This window comes from Mycteria americana, chromosome 4, assembly GCF_035582795.1.
Source record: "Mycteria americana isolate JAX WOST 10 ecotype Jacksonville Zoo and Gardens chromosome 4, USCA_MyAme_1.0, whole genome shotgun sequence".
In the NCBI taxonomy this organism is placed as follows: Eukaryota; Metazoa; Chordata; class Aves; order Ciconiiformes; family Ciconiidae; genus Mycteria; species Mycteria americana.
Genome location: NC_134368.1, coordinates 51275448 through 51301707, shown reverse-complemented (window position 1 = coordinate 51301707; position 26260 = coordinate 51275448). Strand labels below are relative to the sequence as shown.

The 26260-nt window shown below is 38.6% G+C and overlaps 1 protein-coding gene across 4 annotated transcripts in view; it reads right to left on the bottom strand.

The window, feature by feature from the left end:
- SH3D19 (SH3 domain containing 19) overlaps positions 1 to 26260 on the bottom strand; it is an 86553-nt gene that overhangs the window by 20084 nt on the left and 40209 nt on the right. For 2 of the 4 annotated variants that reach the window (XM_075500508.1, XM_075500506.1), the window contains exons 3-8: positions 24465 to 24505; positions 17112 to 17154; positions 15734 to 15881; positions 15297 to 15498; positions 13694 to 14686; positions 2200 to 2307 (exon numbers count right to left, since the gene is read on the bottom strand). In XM_075500508.1, the coding sequence (XP_075356623.1) occupies positions 2200 to 2307; positions 13694 to 14686; positions 15297 to 15498; positions 15734 to 15881; positions 17112 to 17154; positions 24465 to 24505 (1535 nt within the window). Of the gene's footprint in view, positions 1 to 2199; positions 2308 to 13693; positions 14687 to 15296; positions 15499 to 15733; positions 15882 to 17111; positions 17155 to 18084; positions 18126 to 24464; positions 24506 to 26260 lie in introns of all 4 variants that reach the window. The other 2 variants (XM_075500509.1, XM_075500507.1) reach the window with 2 other exon arrangements.

Here is a 26260-nt window from a genome sequence, read left to right as displayed (position 1 = left end):
AGAGAAATCTTCCTTACTATCATAAGGAAGGAAGGTCTATCATACCTTACTGATATATAAAAGTAAGGTATATAAGATATATAAAAAGACATACAAGATATATAAAAAGATTTATAAGATACATAAAAAGCACGAGAGATTTATTTATTCACACCACTTTAAGTCTTGATATATACACAGGTGGCCTAATTTCCTCACCTTTACTCTTTACAAGACCAAAATTAAAGGAAATAAAGGAAATAAAAAAAATCCCAAGAACTAGAAGGCAGGCGTTATTTTCAGTGATTTCGAAGTGTAGTAACTGAAGTGGAACTTTAATGCTTCCTTTCTAATCACATCTTGACAAAAATGCTAATGCTAAGTAAGTGCTTTACTGGAGTTCAAACTCTTAAGCATCCAGCTCTGTCCTCTTTTTGGTAGTGCTGGGTGTGGGGTTTTTTGGTTTATTGGGGTTTTTCTTTTTGGTTTGTGCTGGTTCTTGACAGAATTAATCTCCCTCCATACCCACGATGGTGAAAGACCCCTTGTACTGAGATTATGTGGCCCTCTCACAAGGTAAATCCTACTATATCCATGTTATACCTTGGCCCAGTTGTACTTTTCTCATTTTCTAACAGCTTACATTTCTGCAGCAGCTCCTATTTGACAAAAGGCTACTCTGCTTTCTTGGAACCTGCTTGTTTTCCTCCACATCCCATTAATCTTCCAGCCACAGCCTCCCATAAAGCAGTCCTTCACACCCCCCTGACAAATGTAGCTAAGTACAGTATGACCAGCAGTCTCCTGTGGAAAGTTCAATTACCACTAGAGAGCAGCAAGGGACCAGTTATCTACAAGTTCAAAGAGAATCCAGCTCAGGGGAAAAAAAAAGAAAAAGAAAAAAAAATTGTCAGGTCTTTTGTTTGTTTGTTTGTTTTTAATAAAAATTACAATTTCCTTTGTGGAGAAGAATTATGTCTTGGGTTCTTTACAGTAGTTCATAACTTCCAACTGAAAAGAACTTTTGTTTATGATCAGGTATTAACAGAAAGACTTTTCCTCATAGCTTTATCTTCAGTCATCTCTGCATTTTTAATAATTTCCACTGCATTTCTCGCATATGCAGAGGAAAAGAAAACCTAGTATTTTAGAACTGGGGTGGTGGTGGTGGGCGCAGTGAACTCAGGAAATAATGAGAGAAAGTCTTAGGAGAAAAGCCATCTGGATATCTAGTTGCCACAAGTTGGCTCTACACCTACTCAGTGTAGTAAAACATGATTTTGAAATATGAGTTTTAAGAGCTATCTTGTGACATTTCTACCTAAGCTTTGAGGATAAAACATAAGGCTAAACAGAAGCAAATATGTACTCCAGCATACAAAGATCAACACAAAGACCTTGTGGCCCTCTGATAAATTTCCGCTCTGAGATACTGTCAGCGTCATTTGTAAAGCTGTAAAGGATTAGAGGTAGAAGGCATTAGGGATACAGTAACTGTCAGAAAACTATAGGCAAGACCTTGACACAAAACTGAACACATCAGGTTTTTGCATCCAAGTTCTCACATGCCTTTTTTATTCCCTTAACTGCTACCAAAATACTATTGCTTAAATGGCCACAGATTTCAAATCTAACAAGGGTCAAGGGAACTTTTTGATGTAAGCTGTGAAAAATATGCTTACATCCCAACTAAGCTGTGTTTGAAGCAAAGTTTAATACTCTAATGTTGTTCCTTTGACAAGTGGGGGCCCTGCTCCCAGGAAGCTCGGGAGCAGTATTAAAATATCCTCAGCTGATGTCAGAACAGAAGTCCATTTGACCAAAGGTACAGCTCAGTGATATGGCTTAGCTGATGAAACAAGCTTGCTTCTGCTGAAAGGGTCTCCTTCAGCTCTTCCCTGCCAGCCTTTAGATCCCACACACACACCATTTCACCTCTGATATGCATTAGCTCCATAAGGTTTGAGGGACATCAAACTTCGCACAAGGGAGGGAGCCAGACGAGGTAGCTGGGAGGCAGGGAGAGGGGAACATGACCCCCAGCTATTTCTCCCTCCCATCACAGCCCTTAGGTTGGCTCCTCTGTCTTGTCAAACTGTACCATGGGATTTCTTTGGCACCTAATATAGCTAGTAAACAGCAACTCAATTAGTAAATAGTAAGTCCCAGTTAAAATGATTTTCTGACAGATTTCTCAGACAATTTGGGAGAAGAACTTACGTTTCCCGGGTTTAGCTGGGATTCGGATCACAGTGGGTTTCCGGGCTAAAGCTGGTTGAGCTGTCTGTTCCTTTGCAAGTTCACTTTTGGTGAGGAACTGAAATGGATCTAAAAGGAAAAAAAAACCCAACATATTTAATATTTATTAGTTGAACACAAATCTAACCAGGTATTGCTTTCATTATTAAGGACATTTATATTTAACATCCAAGAAAGTAATTAAAAAAAAAATGTAAGTCAGGCTGATGCAAATGGTGTACTCAGCTCTTTGTAAATAACATGTCTTTTCTGTACATCTGCATTCATAGTTGACTTAACATAAACATGCTCCAGATGCCTTCTGGGATTATATAAGCCACTGAACAAGAGGAACTGCATTGCTTGGTAATAGGGACCTGAAATCAGGATGGCTTTAGGGAAATGTTTTCAAAGCAGTTGCTCTAATATGCAGACATAGCTGTGAACACATTTGCTAAAAAGTTTTAATCAATAAAATCTTGCCAAAGCTAAACAATCAGCACTGCAGCAGATAAAATGCCTACAGAAACAAAACAAAGCATTTAAATATTACTCATTACAAAACATCTTCGCTGTAGAACAACTAATTCCCTGGAAGATGCTGCATCATTTTGTTGATTATAAACCTGGTGTCAGGGGGAGACTGGTTCAGACCAAGGACTGGGAGTCGTGCCTGAGCTCTGCCCCTGCCTGTATCACTCATTCCTCTACAAGCCTGTCCAGTCATTCCATTGGTAAGACAGGAGTAATGTTTTCTATGCTTCATAAACTTAAGCACTGGTCTCTTATTAATAGGCATGGGAACATATGCGCATGTAGAAGGCAGCTCTAAAAATACTTGTACATAAATAAAATCCAAATCAATGGGTTCTTTCTCAAGTACACCTTCATGTCAAAGAGCAATACTTCATTTATACCTCTTCTCTGTTGTTAACAACTGCTACCTTTTTCTCTGACATTACCAAAACCTGCAGTAAAATGGCAACGCTTAACGGTATTATAAATGTGTAAAGTAGAAACTGGAGAAGCACTCCAGACAATAAATTCTCCATGGCACATATTCATAGCCCCAACAACCGAGTTTGATCTCCTCTGGTGGCCTTTTTAGATGTATAGCTCAATGAGATGTTATTTATGGAGTGTCAGAGTCTCAGAAAGGAAATATGCTGGGCATCTCTTCAAATTCTTCATGTCTTTTATAAAAACATACCCTTTCCCAAAACTACTGTACTTTCAGACAAAGTTAGAAGCCCTGTATTTGATAAAATTTTATCTTCAACACTTATAAAAAAACAATTTAAAAAATTATGTAAGACAAAGTCATGATTTCTTACAGATAATTTTGGATAGTATAACACAATGCAGTTTATCAAGACACTAGAAATCTGTGTCTGGGAATATGCGTAAGATTTAGGAAAATCCAGAAATACAGTATTTCTTTATGAACAACCTCATGAAAAACCTTCTAGCATTTTAATTAAAAAAGCCTTGGCATTTTTAGAGAGAGGGGAAGAAGACCGAGTACATCAAGCTCTGGTTTTGGGGTTTTTTTTTTACCAAAAATAGGCCCAAAGTAATTTCAGAGCGAGAAAACACTATGTACTATTGAGCTGCTGAATTACAGTGTAGTGGACTGCCCTCCTGCATGCACAAGACTTGGCAGTCACAGCTCCCCCAGCCTCTGCTGCCGCTCCTCTTTGCTGGGTGCTTCTGCCTGCAGCCGGCAGCCCCCTCTGCCCGTGCCCCCAGCTCTCCCCAGCTCGCCCCAGCTCCCACTGCCAGCGTACAGCTGTAGCAACAGCAGGGACAACATGCCGCGGGGCCCGTGCATGCTCACCCCTGCTCAGATGTCCACCTCCCACTACCTACTACCTCCTTGCTTAAGGCTCTCGTCGTAGGTGTATCCATCACGTACAGGTGTGCCACGGGGGTTTATGCCATGGTCCCTCTCAAAGTCAAGACATCTACCCACCTACAGGCTCCCTGGAAATCTGCCTGGGTACCTTCATGTCACATCTTAACCATGAATCAAAGCACATCAATTCCTTCTGTCAGGCTGCTTGTACAACTGCTTTGAGCGTACACTTCAGGTAGAAAGGATCATGACAGGTCAACGATTTGTCTACAGGTAAAGGTATACAGGCTGTAGTCAAAAATAAGCTCTCTTCCCATCTGGACAGAAGATGGCTCCATCATGCTGTGCCCAAGGACACTGGCACATCCAGAAACTAGGCATAGGCAACCCACAATGTTTTAGAAGGTAAGGGTAAAACTAACATCTTGTTTAAGTTATGGATTAGCACTAGTCACTAAAAGGTTTAGGTGTCTTCAGTGAAAGCTGCATCAGAACAAGGATTTTTCTAGAGGACTTGGAAACACAGACCACAAGAGGGGTGCAAGCATTCTGGCAGTATGGTCATTACAAGAAACAAAATTCCCACTCTATGAGCAAGCCTGCAGTTATAATTTTGTTTTATTCCTTTATACCTATGTCTGCTAGCTACACTGCTAACATTTGAATAGCATTAAAAAAAGAAGATTTATTGAATCTTAACTCTTAAGCTGGTGTTCAGAGTGACTTTAGTGCAGCTGAAAAAAGAAAAACAAACCCAGACTTTCTCCTCTCTTTCAGTTATCTGGCAACTCTACGACAGATTTGAGGAGTGACCCTGGTGAGGCAGCAGGGCCTCAAAGCTGCAGTGGCCCGTTGGGAAGCTGGACACACAGGGCGAGCAGAGGAAAGGTGAGCAGGGCTAAGTCACGGGCTCCTTGACACAGCAGGACCGTAGGGAACATGCTGGCACATGCAGCACCTCTCAAGGTAAGGAAGTTCTGCATGAACAATGAGGAAACAGTCTTCCAAAGCCTCCATCTTATAAAACTATAGACATCGTGAGAACAAGTGAAAATACTCTAAACACCCAAAATAATCATAGATCTGTATTCTTGTAAATTTATGGGAGATTTAAAATTGTACAAAATTACTGTTTGTCAGCTGTTAATCATTGCTATGCGTAGAAATGGTTTTCTCAGCCATTCAACAGTTGGCAGAGGTCTCTCAATCAATAAATCTGAGAAGTAATTTTTAAGTCTGAGAAAAGTAATTTCTAAGGCTGAGAAAACCATTCGATGAACCTTAGTTTTCCACTCGTTATCTTATGTTCAATTATACTGTTGTCACCTCATAATTAGTTTAAAACTCATTACCTTGTTTGTGTTATTCCATTCCCCAGTGTTGGGTTTGCAGCAGAAATTGGCTGAGTAAATGGCTGTGCTGCTTTGTGCAATGGGACTGACAACATATCAAATTTTTATGTTGTTTAACAACAATTGGGCATCGTTTGAGCATAATTCACAGAAGTGTGAAAACAGAATTGTTAATATACTCATTTAAAGCTTCTGAGCTCAAGGAAATTAATCTGCAAGGCATTTTTCATAACACATATCAACAGACTTCTATCGATTTTTTTTTTATTAAACTTTTACAATGATGCTTAAAGCCTGTGTCTTCCTTAGCCTCACTTTTCTATAGCTTCTCTTTCAAAGGTTTATGTGGCATATATTCCTGTGCTTGTTCACAGGAAAGACAAATGAAAGCTGTGTATTCAAATACACTGTATATCATCTCTTTCTTTTACCAGTTTAGGATAGACAGCTTTTTTCGCCCACTTTCATTTACCATCCTTATTTAAAATAAAAAATTAGGAAGTTACAGAACAAACACTAGGTTTTGCCCATGTGAGCAGGACAGATGGATATCTTTCTGAAATATTTATTGGTAGCCTTTAAGTAAGTGGTAGTAAGATGGTAACAGACACCTCAGCAGCAACAAGGGGAATCTCCAAACAAATCAGATGTGGAAAGCTAAAAGCACAGAACAGCAATATCTGCTGTGAAGATGCTCAGTCCTGCAAGAAGTACTCTCAGTACACACGATAACAGCCTAGTACGAAAGGCATTGATGCTGACATTACAACACTTTCCACTACAGAAGTACGCAACTGTGTCTACTTTCAATGTTTAATCAAAAAACCTAAATCAGCCGTTAAAGGCAAGGCTCACACATTCTCTTCACACAGTATAGTTATCAGGGTCTTCCAGGAACAGAGAATAGAGCCAACCCTCATCAACAAATGGTTTTATTAAAACCTAGCCCCATGAAACGATTCTGGTGTTCGTGGAAGCATACTTAACCCATCCTTGGGGGAAGATTTTCAACAACAGGCCCCTCCCAGTAATATAGCTGGAGATTCAATGCAAACCTGACAGATAACATCCCAAAGAGGAATGGGGTCCATGCTCAAGAAATACTGGGAAATGCTACGACCAAAAGTCTGATGTTCACTTAGATGTTCTAATTCTCAACCTATTTATAACTATAAATAGACATATTAGACAGGTATCCTACCTAAATTCCAGCATCAGTGATTTTCCCAATCTCAGTTTTCCCCAGTATTTTTCATCACTGAAATTAACAGTTCACTGTTCTTAGAAATGGTATTTCTGACCCAGAGAGAGTAATATGAACTACACCACCTTTCTCAAAATATGCAATTTGCAGCTCTGTCTGCATGGAAAATTGCCATGATCTGGTCATGACCATAGCTTTTAATAGACTGGGAAATTTAAAAAGAAAAAGGAAAAAGAAAAAAAACAACCCACAAAAAGAGAGAGAATGGAATACAGGCTCTTTCAGGATGTAATCTGTGCATAACCTGAAAGTAAGCTCAGGTGAAACTCGGGCTTCTTAGCATTCTCCTAACACTAGGAGAGTAGACCAGGTCACTCAAATAAAAGGAATACAGTATTCAGGAGCAGACTTAGTATGGCTTCAGACTTAAAATTGGAGCAGAGACAAGCAAATCTGCTACCATAACGTTCTAGGATTTCTTTCTCCCCAGTCTACACAGAGGTTTTTCATGACTAGCCGAGTTATTTTGGTAGAGGCAGTGAACAGACTGTGTGGCCCTGCTTCATTCAAAGATTTATAGTTCATCAGGCCAAGGAGATTTGCTTTACCTGATATGGCACATCTAGTCAAACAGGTACTTGAGCGGGCTGGTAAAAATCTCTTATATGTAACAACCTTTACATATAAGTAACTTTTCCAATGTGGTTGCCAAAGCATTAGTTTCATTTCTGCACCTGGTTATGCTGTTTTATCAAAAGCACACAACACCAGAGCAAGCACACAGTAATTTCAGAAAGTTTTATCTTGAGGATTATCTTTCCTCCCAGAAACATTATGTCCAGATGCTGAAACAGAAATTTCAAACTTCTCACACGTTAACATGATTTTTTAAAAAGACTTGTTCAAAGACTTCAGGACAGGAAGAATTTATCCAACATTTGTTGCTACTCAGAGCAGAGAAAATGTAGTGACCTACTTGCATAGGTTTTAGGCATTGCTCCCTGTTCACTGCTGAAATCTGATGGATCACCGCAAAAAGCAAGGCAACTCAAGGCCACTGATCACTATTTTTGAGGAACGAGTCCAATCCAAAGAATGAATGATGTTTACAGGATGCATGTGGAGTTTGCAGAAGGAGCCTAGCCATCAGTATAACAAAAGTGCACAAAGTCAAAGAATTATGTAGAGCTTGATATTCTCTGGAAAGTATAGAAAAAAAAAATGCTGAGATGCAACAGAAGATCCAACCTAAATGTACGTGTTGAAAATGCAAGATGTCCTTAACTGAGCAATGAAATATCTCATCCGCAATGTTAGAAAGTTGGAGAGCAGATAAAATAAAATCTACTACTAGAATAGCAAAATTTCTTGGGCTATTGTAACACTTAATGGCAATATAAGCATTTATGGAGTGGAAAACTACAGTGCTGCATCATACACAGAGACAGATATAAATGGACCTTTTCCAAGCTTCCAGCACTTCTCTCTCAAACTGTGGGAATGCCCACACTTACTATCTGTATGCATCTAAAAGTACAACCATTTGGTTCATTGCTAGCTTGTCCATACTAGTAAAGGTGATAGTAATTACACCGCCTTTGGCACAAAAGAACTGCTTATACCAGCACGAGCTATTATGTGAGAGTTTGGAGGCTATTCCTACATCATTAATCCATTTTGCTAGTTGAAGTAAGACTTGCAAGAGCCTTCAGGAGGTCTATAATCCAACCTCCTGCCCAGAACAGGTCAGCCATGAATTCATGTTGTTAGAAACTGTTTGCATAACCTGGTCTAACTTCAAAAATTGGATGCCGGAGGGTATTTGGACATACAGTGGGTGACAAAAAAAACAAACCCCCAAAATTACCCTGGAGAGTAAGAAACACAGCCTTGTCCATTCTTGCCAGGTGAATGAATGCTTGTTCATTGGCAAGAGATTCAAGTGCCCCAAAACAGGCAAGCTGGAAATCTCCGAAGCAGAAGATTGGTGATGAAAAGCAGTAGGGCATACAAAATAAATCTTTTTAATGAAAATGTGAAAGACGAGGGAACTTATAATGTTGTTTAAAATACCTATCTACCCTCTTGCAAGAATCTCACATGCTTTCAGCAAAGGAAAAAAATTTATAAACACTTCTTTTAAATAAGCATTTTGTTCTTCTTTGACAATCTTTCTGATCAAAGGATATCTGCATTTTAAGTGTTATTATAAAATAAACAGATTTAATCATCAGAGAAGACAGCTATTATTAAGAACATTATTACTTGTGTGTTACCACTTAACAGCATCTGTAGACGTGGAACTCAAAAGCAAATTCATTTGCATTTGACAACCTAAAGGGCTCTTCATCTATTATATACCTATGATTTTAAAACCTTATTTGTTTCCTGAAACTAGTTATAAGGCCCTGTCCTGTGGTAACAGTGGAGTCACTTCCAAGCTCCTTGAAGGCTCCAATTTATGTTTAGTAAGCAAACATCTGTAGCGTCTGAAGAGTTAATGGATGCTTGTTACCACTTCTGCTGGGGATTGCCAGCCTTGCAGCAAAACCAACAGGACACAGCACAGACCCATACCTCCACTACTCCACCCCACAGTAGCATGTCTTCAGGTAAATCTGTTTTTGTCAGGGGCTTAAGCCAAACAGCAGAGTAAAATGGATGAGACTGCTCACTCTTTTCTGGGGATTATACTTTTGGCAGTAAGTAAAAAAGGAGAGAGATAACTTTAAAATAACCACAACAGGAGTCATCAGAAGTAACACAGCAGAACCCTAAGAAAAGCTGCATTATTTGGAAGATATGTCTGGACTAATCTACCAGTTAGAAATATTTCAGTTCTTGTTTTCTTTTCCTTCCTGAGGAAGCAATTAAAAACAAGCAGCTGGGCAATATCCCCACAGCAGACGAATCTGGAGTTACTAAAGCAGCAGTTTTTCTGCATTGTCTACAATGTCACACAAATTCCACCATTCATGCCACAAGAAGGAATGATAAATATAAATGGATAGCAGCACTGGTTTGGTTGGGGTTTTTTTTCGCTATACAGGCAGAAATGAACTTTTATACTGTGATAAAGTAGTTAGAGAGGGGGAGAGAAAGAGAGAGAACAATTAAGAAATGCAGTAGTCGTATTACTGTTAGAATTCAAATACACTAATATGATGAAGATATCAAAACAGAGAGCTGTCTCCTGCTGGTAAGGTAAAGCGTTCTCTGAACTACTTTTCAAAGCATTTGGTTTAAATTGAGTTCTAGTATATCCGGCATAGAGCAATCAGTGAATTATATGCTGGTTTAGATAGAGAGAAGATGAGAGAGAAGAATAACTCTCCACACACACAAAGGAATGAAAACATTCTAGCAAGATCACCTACAGGTTTTAATTTAAATGTGTGCTTTAAATGCACTTTTACCTTATTTTCTTTGTCCAAAACATATATTCTCAGAGCATTTAGCAAGCAGGCACACTACATGCTTTAACATAGCAACTAATACAAGTTATGGGCAAAATCATGGATCTTCTGAAGCCATAGAATTTACACTCAGTTCAACTTGCACTAGGATTTCATTTCCAAGCCTTTGTAAAAATGGGTTAGTGAGAAAAGAGCCCACCTGGCAGATTACCGAAACTTTTAACCTTCAGGAACTGCACAAATCCCTGTTATCAGCTACAAGAGAAATGTAAAAATACCCCAGATGATCCAAAATATCACAACTGTCATCAAAGCATTAGCACCTCAAGATTTAGAGTCCCAAACAGATGACTTCACATTCTAAATGACTGACTTGAACAGGAGTAATTTCATTAGGATACAAATGGCTTTGAACATTATCTCTAGCCTTTGAGTCCAAAATTATGGCACTTAAAACTGGCATCAATTTTGGCTGCTGATGAAAGAAGCAGTCCTACAGATTTGTCATTCTGACTTCTCCTTCCTGGCACTTCCCTTGGGCCAGCATCAGAGACATGAGTTGGATGCAAGGTTCTGTCACAGTTCACCTCTGAATCTCAGGGCTGTTGAGCTTCCAAAGCTCTCACAGACGTCAACTGGCAGAGCGGATGCTGAAAGCTTTGAAAGGGATCTCGGTACCCAGAGTCTGTATTTGCACCAGAACGGTTCCCCCTCTCCATATAGGTCAGACAAAGATAAAATCATTAATGTTTGGATAAGTGCAAGTTCACTCTACTAACAGCTGTGCTGTTGGAGATGCTGTCAAACACTGATGAAACCCATGGGATTGCCTGAGGTGAACTTGAAAGAAAATCATCCAGCTAGCTTTGGTAGTTAAACTACCAGTTAAACACTGACAGTTAAACTGGTGAAACTGTAAACTGGTTTGTTGCCAACACTGTTCATCTTAGCACATAAGTAATATTCAAGTATCTTTCACTGCTGTGGAGATGCTAGCCTTCTGTTAGAGGAAGCTGATGCCTTATGTCTGTCAACTACATTGCTGTGGGGACTCTGAATTTGTTTTGCATGTTTCACGTTTTCATTCATATGCTCACTTCAACTTCTGTGCCCTCCCCGTCATCAACTGAATGCTTCACCTTCTTACTTTTGCATCAGGCATTAGTAGCAGCAGTGATCGATCCATCCAGTTCTATTTACATGAGTCTAAGTACCAGACGTGTTTGTGCTGCATCAGAAAAATTTAAGTTTCGTGAATGCTGTAGTCTGTGATGTAACACTGCTCTTTGACAAACAAGCTGTCGGTGCTTAGTTTCAAACACCACGGCATAAAAGCCTTCTTCCCTTCCTAGGGTTGCCATAACAACAAGCAGAGCACTGTCATTTTGCTAAGTAATGACATTGACAAATATGTAAGAAATGCAAAGGTCTGGGGAACTGGGAGCAAGATTAGAGCTTCTCTTCCTACCTTTACAAAACGTTTTACTGTGGATTCATCTTGCAAATCCTAAGCTGTTCCTATGGGAACATGAGAAATAGCTAGTGTTAGTGCTCCATGTTGCCTCATTTTTCAGAAAGCCAGTGTTCTTCCTGTGGATGCTTTGTCAAGACATAGCACGGCATTAGTAATCAAGAGCACAGGATATGATCTTGAGCTCACAAATGCCTGCAAAAATCTGGAATGAATCCTAATTTTACAGTGTAATAAAGTGATAATGCTCTCAGACCTTGTGTCTTTAGTAGGTAAGAAGGGGTTGCAGCAAAGATGCCATTTTATTGAATGAATAAAATCATGGACAGGTGACTCAAGAAGTCAGGAAACTATTATCTGAATAATTCTTCTGTTAACCATGAGAATGGAAAGTATTTTCTTCTTAATTAAATCAAGAATAACACCTAGGACAGCAACCAGAAAGACGAAGACTGACATTCTTACCACTTCATCATGAAATCCGTTTTTCCAGGTGATTTTCATTTGGGATCACTCAACCTCTGATTTAACAGAAGAATTAATGTTATTTAATTTTTCCAGGTTGGGGGAAAGGCAGTCTTTTAGTGTACATAGCCAAAACATCATTTTCCTTTTTACGCACTTCCAAAATGTAAGTATTCTGTTTTCTTGCCTACTACTCAACAGTTACATTTTCCTTCTGTTTGTTGCATCTATTAATCAAAATAAAATGACTGAAACTACAAGTTTTACCCTAAATGTACAGAAAACAAGAGTCATCCCTTATGCTTCTAACTTTCTTCTAAAACCATCACATGCACAGTGGCTGTTCTACAACTCCAGTCTCCAGACACGATGATTATGACTCTGGTCCCAGCTAGACACTGTCAGTCATACACTTCCTTGACAGAAGTACAAAACGCCTCTCCAGTCACCCTGTACTCCTGCCTCCTTCCAGGCTTGGTACAGCTTCTGCAGTGTTCCTGGAATCTGTCAGTCCAAGAAAAAATGGACTTGTATCCATGTTGAACTAATTACCTCTCCTGCAGGATCTTCTGTTGCCTTATTTCACTACTTTCATAAGCTCCCCTGAGATCTGTATATCCGTACATACTGATGATAACAGTTTAGGGCTTTAAGGGACTTTCTACATCTTCCTTGGGGTTTTTATGCCAATACAGAGGAGAAACAATAACAAATCGGAACTTCATCTAACAATATAATCCACAAACTCTGAAGAAATCACATTTGTTAACAATCATTAATATCGATTTACTGTGACAACTACACAGTATCCATGCTTCTCTTTTCAGAAAGCTGAAATGTTTAATGATAAATGAGGTTAAAAAAAAAAGATTAAAAATCATAGTTAGTCCCTTAAACAAGGATTTTGTATGACACACCATCTGTTTTAAAGCAGAACTCTCCCTGGATTGCAATGGGGCTGGTAAGCTAAATCAGGACATACTTGAATATTACGAGGTAAAAACCTATTGCTATAAAATTTAATGGCAGCTCAACACCCACCTGTGTCTTAAACCACCTAAAACAGCATTAAAAAATTGACCCCAAGTGCTTAATGGAATCAAACAAGGTTTATGAAAGGGATGTAGTTGTAGTAATTAATTTGTCCATATGAAATAATTATTTTCACTTATTAGAAAAAATTGAAGTTGTGTAACAAGCATATAGTCACATGACAAGACAAGACACAATGATAGGAAAGAGAAAATAAGTAGGCACTGATGAGACGGACAGAGTATCGCAGTATGTTTGATCACAAGTTTCCCTAAATGCAACAAATATTGCTGCTTCTCTAGATGACTAGATTTCCACTACAGAACTTCAGGCACTCAAATAAATTAGTCAGATTAGATGGCGAGAGATAAGATGTCCCCAGTTCCCCAGAGAGAATTGTGATACATTCTGGAGGTGACATCTAACATATAACATGAAGTCTTTTATCATTATTTTAGTAATCACGTAATAAATCCAGCAGGCAAGTTCTGAGATTTATATAGCCTTGAAACCTCCCGAGTCTCAAAATCCAAGTAATTTCATAGTGATCTTGACATAATAGAAAACCAAGAATTTCATATATACACATAAACCACGTCAAGACAGGTAGACATAACTCACACAGGATCATACACCTGCAAAGAGTAACCACAGTGACAGTTTAAAAAAATTTCTTCTTACCTGCTGCTGCTTCAGAACTGATGCTATCTTTAACTACACAAGCTGGACTTAGGGGCAAAATGTCATCATCAAAACTGATCAGATCTCCTTCCACATCTAGTTTATTTTGCAAAGCAGGTGCTGAGGAGTTGGCTGCAGGTGACAATTCCCCCAGAGACTTGAAAACTTTTTCTTGGGCAGATACAGAAGCCCGTGGGGGAGCAGCAATCGGTTTTAGTGAGGCCAAAGAAAGGGCAGGATTTTCTGCGTAACGTGACTTTTTAGGAACAAGAGGCCTTGGAGCAGGAACAGGAAATTTCTTTTGTCCATCGCTGTTCTCTGCAACTGATCCACTCCTTGCATCAAGAAAATCACTACTACTACTTTTGACAAGGCCAGGTTTTGGCTTCTTTGGCAGTTCAGGTTTGGTTACAACACTGCTCCCAACTACTTCAGGTTGAGGCTGCAATTCCTTGGAAGGTGTTGATTTGCTTTCTGTCCATGCATCCCAGTCTCCTGAAAATCTGCTTACCCCTGGCTTTGGAGCAACTACTGGCTTCTTTGCAGTAACAGTTCTTGGGGTGAATGAACGAGGGGCAATTTCTGGCTTTTTTGATAATCCTGAGGTATCATTAGTTCCTTGGGATTCAAAAACTTTGATCCTTGAAACAATACTATTTTGGCTCTTTTCTGTATTCATGCTGTCCGTCGCCAAGTGATTGTCTAGCAAGCTATCCTCTAAGAGAGGTGACTGCTGAATTGGAGGTTGCTGCCTTTTTGTGGTAGACAGGTTCACTTCTCCATTGTCTATCTTACTTTCAGTATTTTTGACCACAGGTCTGAGATTGCTTCTTGATCTTGGCTTTGGCACAGGACATATCACAGCATTGGGATTTTCTTGGCACCTCTGACCTTCAGAACTTTCAAAGACTATTAAGGGATTCTCATTTTCTGAAGGAGACCTATTCAGGAGAGATGCAGAAGGCCTAGGCGGTTTAGGAGGACTCTGCCCTGCTAACAGAAAAGAAAAGGTTTCAGTTATCTATTCCAGAACACTTTATTTATGTTAATTTTTATCAGCCATCAGGATGGTAAACATCATGGTTTTATTCAGAACTTACTGCTGCTTGTGAAACTGCAGTTCTCTTTCTAAAAAGATGAATGAAAAAATATACGAACTCTAGGAAGAAGCTGAAGATTGCTGAAATGTATGGTATCTACATGTTGTGAGTTCAAAACTACTTGTTAGCTTGCAGTGTGAGGGGCATGCAAGTAACATCTAGACCAAAGAATAGCACAGTAACTTCCCCAGCTTGGTTTGCACACTTTTCAGTCTGAACGTGTAACCCTGCTGCTATTCTGATTGGACATCTGAGCTCCTCTGGCCCCAAAGCAATTGCCATTACAGCTGAATCGATCAAAAATTTCAAGATTTAATTATAGTCTGACTGTGAATGCAATGGTAGGTCTTCAGAAGAGATGATTTTTACAGAAATTTACAGCAGTAATCATTCACAGAAATTTAACTGTTACTCATATTAAAAGCTGCACAGATAAATAACAAAGAACATCTTCAGGAGACGGAGTAAGGTTTTCATCAATGAGAAATCCAAAACACCCTCACCTGGATAGCCTGCAGATTCCCAGTGTGTATGCACACTAGTTTTTACATTACTTCCTGGCAAATGGCTGATTAGTTCCTCCGGAAAGTCAGTTTGTGTTGCAGAAGTAGTGGTAAGTCTAGGAGCAGCAGCATTATTGTTATTTGTTGTATTGACTTGCACTTGATTGATTTCTTTTATCACCTGCTCATATGATGGTGGAAGCTACAAAACAGACACACAAATATTAATGTACATCCAGATGTGATCCTTTTAAAAAAAAAAAGGCAGTATATAAATTTTAAAATACTAAATTAACATATGCAGAGGGAAAGAACACTGTCATAGTCTTTTATTCAATGGGATGAAAGTCTAAGCAAGCAAAAACTCTGTTCCTCTCTAACTTAACGTGCTTTTTACCTTTGTAAATCAAACACAACTCATGTACATTCATGCTCACCTCAGCTGGAATATGCTCATTTCTCCTCCACTGAGCATGAGATGAAGCAGAAGGGAATCCTAATCCCTGAGGAGTGACAGGGCTTGCACCTGGAAACCAGGAGGATGGCCGGAGGGGTTCAGCAGCAACTATTGTAATTTCAGGACGCCTGGAAATGAAGGCAAAGGAGAATAATTACCTAAAACATTTTAAAATAATTCTTTTAAGTATAAAAGACCAAGGTTTTCTCGGCATGGGAAATCAAAATAACTCAGGTCTTTTTGATTTAACCAAAGATGTTTTTCAATGATTTCAAAGTAACTTACCTGACCTTTCTAACAAGCGCTTAGGCTTCCATTCAAAGCACCTAATTAAATGCCTAAGCCAAAAAGTAGGTTTATTGGCTTCAGTGAAATAATTTACATGCTTAAAGTACTTAAACACAAGTGTAACTCAATTAGATGGAAGAAGTCTTAGTCTTCACAGGATAATGAGAACTAATCATGTGTTTGCCCTTAGCCTGCTACAATGTGAAAACAGTAGGATAGTTAGAACTGCTTCTGGCTGGCTACCTAAAGGCTTGTCTATCCTCAGACCCCTAGGGAAACCTCCCACTGTGCTAAAGTGGGGCAGAGCAAGCCTCACGAGGCCTTTGGGACAGGGCCTATTTGCTTACAGCATCTAGTACAACAGGGACTTCCGTGACAGATAAGGACCCATAGTTACTACCCCTGCTTTATCACTCTAACAACTGCTTTAGAGCATTAGCTGCAGTGATGGCCCACGTTCCCAGATCATGGCCCCCAGAGTACCACTGATCAATCTAGAGTATCAAAATATACTTTGAGAAGTGAGTTTTGTGAGTAGATGAAGCATCTGCTACAGAAGCCTCTGTCTGCTGACAGAAAAAACCTGCAGAAGCGTAACTGCTAAAACTATTGTAAAAAGAATTAAAAAAAAGAGGGCTACAGTTCCTTCACACCTGAAATAATGGCAGACTCAGTTCACCAGCTATCCAGGTTGGTGACCTCCTTTCTCAACACCCTTTGAGAAACTGGAAGGAGGCCTGAAAGTGTGCTTATTTTCATTGTGAAGTGATCCTGTAAATAGACGTCAGGAAAGTAAAACAGTTCTGCAGAGGTTTGATGGTTGGTTGCATTCTTTTCTTGAGTACATATACAAAAGTTGATCAGAAAACTCAAACTCTTAAACTACCCTGTGCTTAAGAATCACAGTATTTTTATTTTATTCCAAGTCTAATTTATTTTTAAACACACCAAGGATAAGAGAGAAGGAAAAAAGATAAACTAGAGGAGAAAGCCATAAAAAGTAATACTGTGACACAATCTAACAAGTTTTACAGTAACACGTAAGTGCAATATAAATAACAGCATCATACCTTCTATCCCTCTGCTGTTCACTGTGGCTAGAGGTCCGAGAAGCTATTTAAAGACAAGAAACAAAAGTTTTGAAGAGGTTAAAATATACTGTCACAGCAATAAGATGAGGATAATAGCAGAGCCCTTACCAATCCCCTATCAATGAAATGGAGAACATACAGCATCTGATCATAAATTCCAGATTTTAAGAGTGGCCAAGTTTAAAAAAAAATTATTTGTATTAAATATGAGGAGAAGTTTTTAAAAGGTTTAGGGTGTAGTTTCATAATCAGTTTAAGTCACTCCATGTCCAAGTTACCACCAAGAGAGATGGTCCTGTCCCCTTTCTTCTTCCTTGCCACACGTTCCTGCATTCTGCATTGTGGTGACGCTAGAGTTGAAACTTTTTTCTTTTTCTTTCGTTAAAACAATCCATGAATAAAACAAAAAGAAGTGTTAAACAAGTCTGGCTTTGCTTTTGATGGCTCATTTCTGAGATGTGTTCTTTAATCTTTTTTTAATGTCTCTTTTTGTTTGTTTTAGAGAAGGAAAAAGTATTAAGGCACAAAATCTAAGAAGCTATTTCACCCTCCTTTATGTAAAAAGAAAAAATTAAATGTTCCCAGCTAGAAATTTCCTAAAGTTTAATCACTTGTGGATTAAGTCAGCAACATTTCTTTTTTTTTTTTTTCAAACTATGTTTTAAGTTACATAAAATAAGTGAATCCTGACCTCTTCATTTTTCTATTTTTGCCATATTTATATTCAAATAATTTTTTCAATGGCCACATATTTTCATTTCGATTTCTTTAGAGAGAAAAGGAAATTATCCGAGGGACAAATTTTTGCATATCAAGTGCAATTTAGGAAGTGGTAGAGTCTTATTGTGCAAAAGCTGACAATTATGCTTTTCCTGTGCCATCACAGAATCATTAGCTGAAATTGGCAAAGCATACTTGATTCAAGAGTTACATAGTGTTGTGTCAGACATACCTCTTCCACAGGGCATTTTTGATGTGCACTATTCATGAGTGCTAGAGGAAAAAAAGAAGGGGTTACAGAAGAGGAAGAGAAGGTGAAGGAGAACAAACCAAGGCTTCAGAGTGCCAGAAACCATGATCAAATGGGTTAGTCACGCAAGGATAGCGCACGTGCCAGTGTTGTAAGAGGACAACTGTAATGTCTAGTCACAATATAGTGTCTTAAAAAACTAAAATAAAAGCAGATTTTATTTCTAGTCTCATGCTGATTTTAACAATGGCTGTTTAGAAGTTTCCATTGCAATAAATTAACCACGAAGAATATAACTGAATATGGAAATGTCCACTGTATGGCTCAACAAAGAGTCACTGTAGGAATGAGGAGAGGGAAGTCAATCTCTTTGAATGGTTTATTTAGTTTAAAATCATGGTTTATTTGGGTCTGCACTTTTTCCCTTCCAAAAAGAATGGGTTACACTGAGGAGTTGATACAGATGCAGAGACGCTGGGATCCCATAATTTATACTCCCACCTACCAAAGAGGTAAGGGCAGGCAGGTTGATTCCAGTAAGAGGCACACCTCTTTGGGTGTTTGGTTTTGGGCATGACTGCACATCTCCTAAACCAGTTCTGTAAAAATTGTTTGGCCAAAAAAAGTAAATAAAAATCCCCTACACCTCACCTTCACTTTCTTCTTCAGAGATCTTAACATAGCATTGATCTAATACATTCATAAAAGAAAAAAAAAAAAAAAAAAACAAACTGACCCAAACCCACCAATTCCAAGATTACTTTTGCAAAGAGGATGGAAGAAAGTGTTCATTTGGTAAATGTATTCAATACAACTGCTTGGGGTATAGCGGAGTTACAATGATAAGAGCATTAGAAATTAAAGCTAATTAATGAGGGATGTAAAACTGAATTGATAAACCTGTCAAATTCTCTGATTCTTTCTTCATTTCTAGATAAATTCTATATGCTGTTTTCTCCTGTGAGACTCTAAATGTACTTCTAATTATTAAAGTTATTAAAACAAGTAAGGAAAACCTAAAAAAGGTCTGAAAGACCTTTTTCCTTTCTTAACAGAGGCAAAAAAACTCCAGTGACACATCTATGTAATCCATCAAACTCCAAATTTCAAGTAAACAAGTAAACTCACTTGAAAACAACACATTTAAAATATTTAGATAAAAATAACTTTACTAGTAGATATAAATATGTCTCTTCAAAAGTGCTAATACCCAAGCCATCATATATGTTTTCAGAATGTGCTCATTCTGTTTGAAAACAAAACAAAACAAGACAATCTCCCAGGCATTTATGGAATCAAGCTACTTCCATGTACATAAACATTTAATATAAACATTTATTTTTTAAGGACCTTGACAAAGTTCTTCCCTCTTTCCAACAACTGCCCCCCTCTTTTTGCCATCACATTTTTTGTTACAACCACACTTTTGTTACAACCAACATCTTTTGTTCTGGAAGCTCTTAAATCCACAGTAGGAGCAGAGGTGAAAGCTACTGCATCTTCTGCTCTCACATATTCCTTGGAGTTCCACAAATGCTAGGGAAAAGAAAATATAAACTTTCTAAATAATCCTTGCCCCCAGACTTGCACAGCTTTTATTCCTTTACCATTTCAAAGAAATGAATTTAAATTAAGAAGTGTATGAAAGAAGACATGAATTTTTAAAATATAGCACACACCTGATTTAAAAACAAAAGAAAAAAACCCCCAGCCATTTTTCTGGCCTTGTGGTCTTTTGATCCTGTAAGTCTATTCTTCACTCCCTTTGTGGATTGCCTTGAAAAAGCATGCTATTAATTTTTCCCCCAGATTTCAAATTATGACAGCTTTAAGATTTAAAAAACCTCTCTTCCATCAGGGGAGTCAATGGAAATGTATTTCAGTGCTGGTTTACATACTGACAACTGAAGACAGTTGGCTCCTCAACTTCCACACTAAGAAATGGTCAGGGTGAGAACTGTTGATATTTCCAGAAGTATATGCTTAGTGGTAGTTAAGTAAAAGGTAAGCAAAGCAGTTAACAAAGGGGTGAGACAGGAAAAACTCAGTGCATAAAATCTGTACTTTTTCATCTTACAACTTTATTGGTCTCAGGGGAAAGAAAAAAATGTCAAATCAACTCATAAGATTGCCACTATTTATTTCTGCTAGTGTCAATGAGGCATCTAAATGTGTTTAACCTAGTATAGCAGAATTTAAGCAAGTAAAGGATTAATGGTAAAACTGTAAATAGAGGACAGATCAGTGACTTATAGATTCATTTTTTTGTACATGTTTCTTACAAGCACTATTTAGTGGGCTTTATCCAATTATTTTTGAACATGCAGTGGTAAAGGGTACTCAGTTTGTGCTGTACGCTTATGTTTCAAATGTTTTTCCTCTAGTGTTTCTTCTCTGGGTCCTACTTTTCAAGTGCACTTCGTACGTCATTTGTATTTGAAACACAGATTATGGCGCAGGGGGCATTTTAAGCTATGAGATCAAGATGCCTGTATAAGTACAAGCACCATTATACCACAAACCCATAAACTGCGATGCTACAGACAAGCTGGTGGCAACAGAAGTCTGACATGCATTTTTCAGTCTTTGGAAGAGAGCTGTGCTAGAATTTACAGTCTTTCAGGCAATCTTTTAAGGCAATATAGAGGCAACTATGAAGTTCATTCAGGGATCTGCTCAGAGATACCATCCTGCTGTGAGCACTGAGCACTTCCACAAGATACACACTGCATAATAATATTCGTATGTTTCCATTAGCAAGTCTGTATGAAATACTGAACGGTTTTACCATTGCAGAGTGTTTTAAAAGCAAGTTTCATTCTGCATTAAAGATTGGAACCATAGCCTCAAACAGCCCAAGCCTTGTGGGAAATCAAGCTCCAAATTTTTCTGATTATTTTTATCTATTGTCCCTTCCCGCAGCTGTGAGTAAACACGATCCTGCCAATTAAGTATTTCAGTTAATTCATATTAACTATTATTAATAGGTTTTAAATCAATAATATTACTTTCTACAACAAGGATGTGTGCTAATATCTAAAACCACAGCTTCTTTCAATGCTTTTCTAACACGAGGCAAGACATTTCTACCATCAATCCTATGAAATATGTAGACTATTAGACTGAGAAGTTATTATTCTCACTATATAGCTGTCTAGGAATAAAGGTTACTCATTATAGTATCTCAAGGAGAGCCTCAAGAGTGGGCAAACAATCTCTCCCTTACCTACAAAGTAATACACCAGAAGAGCTGACAGAATGGGCCCATGCAAGAGGCCACGCTTGCGGTCTTTGCAATACCAAAGGTGTTACATGGCTGCAGAGGCCCTTCTTCAGGGAACACTAAAAGGATCAGGTAATCCTCAAGCCAAAACCAGAAAAAAAAGTCTGATTTCACCCAAGATCTGATGAGACTATTTCTGTACAAGTGGAAGTTCAAACTAATTGGAAATTTTCATGCACCTCTGAAGTAAGAGGGTTGAAGCTCTTCTCCTGAACTATTTCTCGGCACAAGGGGGAGGTCTTGCTCCTTTTCTTCTACTTCTGTTTCCAGGCTCCTCAGGGAAATGTTAGGTTGTCTGACATTAGAGCTGGGCTGATTTAATGCTTGAATGCAGCTAAAAGAGATGGTGATGCCCAATTCCCCTTCCAAACGTGGACTTTTGTCCCCTCTTGAACCAACATTAGCATTCATATGACCCCACAGTGAGTTCAGAGTGTTAAATAAAAAAATAAGCACTTTCTGTACAGTTTTTGTCCATTTTATCTCCCTGAACCTGCTCACCTTGGGCTCAGACCACCAGCAGCACAGGGGAAGGAACGTGCCACCCCCAACAGTAGTCTCTGTTTCCTGCCTCTGCTTCCCAGCTCCAGTTCTTATTTGTGCAACTTCAGTGAGGGAACTGATCAAAAATAACCTAGGGGGTGACAGGGATTCCTCTTCCCACCCCCAGTGAGGTCAAATACCCTTTCCACAGCTGACCAAACTGCTGGGCACCACAGAGGCTGGCATTGCTACCAAATAAAATCTGCATAACTACACCCTTAGAGCAAGCCTGTAGTTTCACTCAAATTTGACAATAATGATTTATGAAGGCACTTCACTCCTTCCTACACCTTTCCTTGGGCTGTATGTTCCTACCTCTGCACCATCCTCTGCATTATGCCAGCCAAAATGTTTGTGCAGATGGGGAGAGAATGAGGTCACAGAATTGATCTAGTTGGGAAAAAGTGGGAGCCAAAAGAACCTAGGAAGCCCCCAAGCAAAACAAAACAAAAATTAAAAACAAACAAAACCCACAGCCAAAAATGGCTGCAAAACTGCCAAATGGGAAGCCACAGCCTCAGAGTGCATACAAGCTGTTATACACCCTTCATTCAGCCCCGTATTTGCTTAGGACAGAATGAGAATGGAACAAGCTTGCAGGTTCTTCCAACATTTTAGGGCAGCAGACTTGTTTCTGTAGCCCTGCTCCTTAACGCCACCCTATTCTGGAAGAGTGGAGAAGCGACCAAAAACATCATTCCCCTTTGTCTCACTACTGCAGCATTTAGCTTGCCTCTTTTTACTTTCTTTGGCACTCTTGTGCATGTTGCTGTGCTGGCGTCAATGGAAATAGTTTCACCGATTTCAGTGGGAGCTGGATTTAGTGGTGTGTCCCGGCCTGAGACCATCATTAAAAATCCAGGGGCAACTTTTGAAGAGTTGACATTAAAAAATTACTCCCAAGCACATCTCATGTTCACATGCTTGCTTTCTTCAAGCACGTTGGGCTCACTTTTCTGAATTTTACTGAGCTGTCAAACAATTGGAACAAAATGACACCGTCTTTCCATCCAGAGCTGTAGTCAGGGTGGCTGAAAGGAAAATAAACCCTCTTCCTCTTTGGCCACAGGACAGGGAGAGACTTACCAATACAAAGTCATATAAGGCATTGTCCACACATTGGGAAGTTGAAACTCTGCACATACCTATCATGTTTCTTGAAAACTAGAGATAAATAGCCCACGGAAGCTGTGATTAAGAAATAAAGATAGCTTTCTAACTCTGTTAGGGAAACACACCTTTCCAGAGAATACCATACTTTGTCCAGATTAATGGCAAGGGGAGTTAGGAATTATTAAGGGTCTATTTTTAATTTAGGTCCATCCACAGGTATGGTTACTGGCATACAAAGAACTATGGTTTCATATACAATGCCTTGATATGTGCACGGAGTTTTTTTCTAGCTTATCATCTGAATAATTCACACGGTACTTATATTTCATCATAGTTATTTACATATTAATATTATTAAGTATAACCTTATCACATATGAGCCAGGGCTTCTTGACTAGATTTTTTTTTTTACTTGATTGTGCCTCAGAACGAAGTATCACTTGCTACTGTATTTTCAAAAACATAGATATCAATTGCTTAATGATCTTTTAGACAGTTTCTCAGTTAGACAAGGTACTGGGGCTTCGGCAGCCTGAATCAATTTCTGACTCCACCACAAAAGGCCCTCTGTGATCTGGTGCTCTCTGTTTTCCAGTTTCCTATCCATGGCAGCAACAGCACAGATAAAGTGCTGCATTTTAACTACAGCATCATGTAGACTTGCTCTGAATAAAGCTTTCATGATCCCCTTTGACTACCTCCAACGTAATCCATACTAATGAGCCCATGACTAATAGGTCCAGGAGAATCAAATCGTAGTACATACACTAATTTATTTTTCCCCATAGCAGAATCCTGAGGGTTGTTTCATTAATATGAAATTGAAATCATGGACAGAAAGGAAATAAAAATGAAAAGCGGAAGAAAGAAACAGCATAAAATACTTTGGAAGATGCAGCTAAAGAAATTCTCTGCCTGGAAATATCATGAGCAGGGAAAGGGAAAGAAGAGTTAAATGATGAAATCAGGGAAGAAGAGTTTGGACTTTAATTCAAGATTTATAAACAATTTTCTGTTTTCCAAAATGAGCCCGGTGCATGAGTCTAATCCTGTCCCCAGTATCGTCAATGAACAGTTGCTGCAGATTTCTACTAAAATAGAACAATCTTCTGTTTTGTCAAGTGAACTAAAAATTGGGCATGTGTAACCCAAGTTCTTCAGAGATGGATCACATCTGTGCACAAATGCATTAGTGCATCAGTAAGAAAATGTTAGTAACTGGCAAGAAGGAACAGTCTGTCAGCAAAGCAAAAAGATAGTCTAACATGAAGCAAAAAAGACAAAGAGTGAGAGATAAATTACAGCCCCCCAAAAGCCTGCTAGCTACTTCGTTTTCACATACAAAGTTAACCAGTTACTAAAAATTAAGATGTAGCAATCTTACAATATTATGGTTCTCAAAAAATAGGAAAAGTAGACTTACATCTCTTGATTGCTGCTCTTATGGATGACAAGGGTCCTTGGCTTAATGAACAAAAAAAAATTATTACAACATGGTTAATGTCTCAAAGAGAAAACAACTAAGTAACAACATGCAGAAATTCGCCATAAATTGTTAAGGGTTTGCCAAGTGCATTTTTCCCCAGGTTGTTATCTCACGGAAACTTGTCCAAAACTCCTAGAGTATACAAACATACCCAACCCCTTCTAATGAAAACCAGGTTACAGCTTAGCTGCAAGACTCTGCAAAGATAGAAAGCCAATTATTAAAACCGTTTTTTCTCTCGATTCTGTGTTGGAAGTTCACATTCTGTCTCATTTGATGGGAAAACTTGGAGAAGAGCCCACGTGGGTGTGCATATTCTCAGATTATAAACATTTAATGACTTAACATTCTTGTAAATAAATAAAACTTACACAGTCGAATAAAAACCTACAACCCCTTTGCTAAATATTTTTAACAATTACTTAACAACTTATCTTCTCTTTCAGTTGAGATTGCATTTTTCAGTAATAACTTGATGGGTGGGGTTACACAGGAAGACAACGTGACCAAAAATTTGTTGATACACAAGGACAGAAAAATGTTTCCTTTTGCCAACTCATCTGTTTTCTTGGTAAGACTAATGCCTCTCTTCTGAAGCTCTTATTTAACAGATATAGCAGTCCTTACTATCTTTGCAGGTAAAAATCAAAACTAACTTGGGATTATCATTTTCAGAAAGTGTTGCTAACTTGAAGAACATGGTATTAATAACCTGCCATTTGTGCAAAGCTACAAAGGAGATTAAAAAAAAAAAACACAACACACAATTACTTCAGAAAATTACTTTTTTGCTCTTTTTTCTTTTTTTTTTTTTTAAACACAACAGGTAAAGAATACTTGTTGGTGAGAAGCCTCTGGAAGTGCTAAATAGTCTTTTTAAAGGCTGAAAATAAATAGACTATATCTGGTTCAAACTAATACAATATTAATTACACCAGAAAGGTATACTAATCAAGCCTTTTCCGGAAACCTTCCACCACAGCCTTCATCAGCGGTGTAACAGCAGGAATGTTAGTACAGGGAGGGCATTAGCATTTTAACACTGCTCTCCTTCTGCCTGCAGCCGGTGTGCAGCACACCAACTCTGCCAGGGCTCAGTTTAGCTCCACATGCACTTCCATTGCAGTTGCTGATGGCTGCAATTACTCCAGTGCGATGAAGACCAGGGGGATTTGCAGGAGAGAATAAAGAGACAGTCAAAAAGGACGTGGATGAAAAATGTCCTCCCTCTACAGTCATTCTGAAAACTAATTAAGACTAGAAATGAATGTTGCTCTGACCGGACTGTTTTCTGAAATAGTTTAACTAGTCTAGGATAAACAATGCTTATTTGTCTGGTTTCAGAAACAGCTCAAATGTGGTTTGGCCCCTATCCACACAGCTAGCAAAGCTGCGTTAGAAAACATTTCTATCAGTCATATTTCACTGTGCATTCTCAGCAGAAAAGGATTCCAATTTTCCTTTAAAATGTCCCATCATAATACAGCCTTATCTTTAAGAAACCCTTTTAGTTGCATGTTCCTCCCAGATGTACCCCAGACTCTTTTTTTAATTCCTTGTAACTCAAGTTTCTTTCTTTTGGATGTTCATTTTTGAAGCTTTATTCTCCTGCTTTCATTGCTGTGAATAACTACAATCTTTAGGGGTTTATTTTAATCATATTTAGTATCAGACAGGAAGGAGACTGAAGTCTGGTAACATGAATCTGAAATCTTCTGGAGTAGCAAAAACTT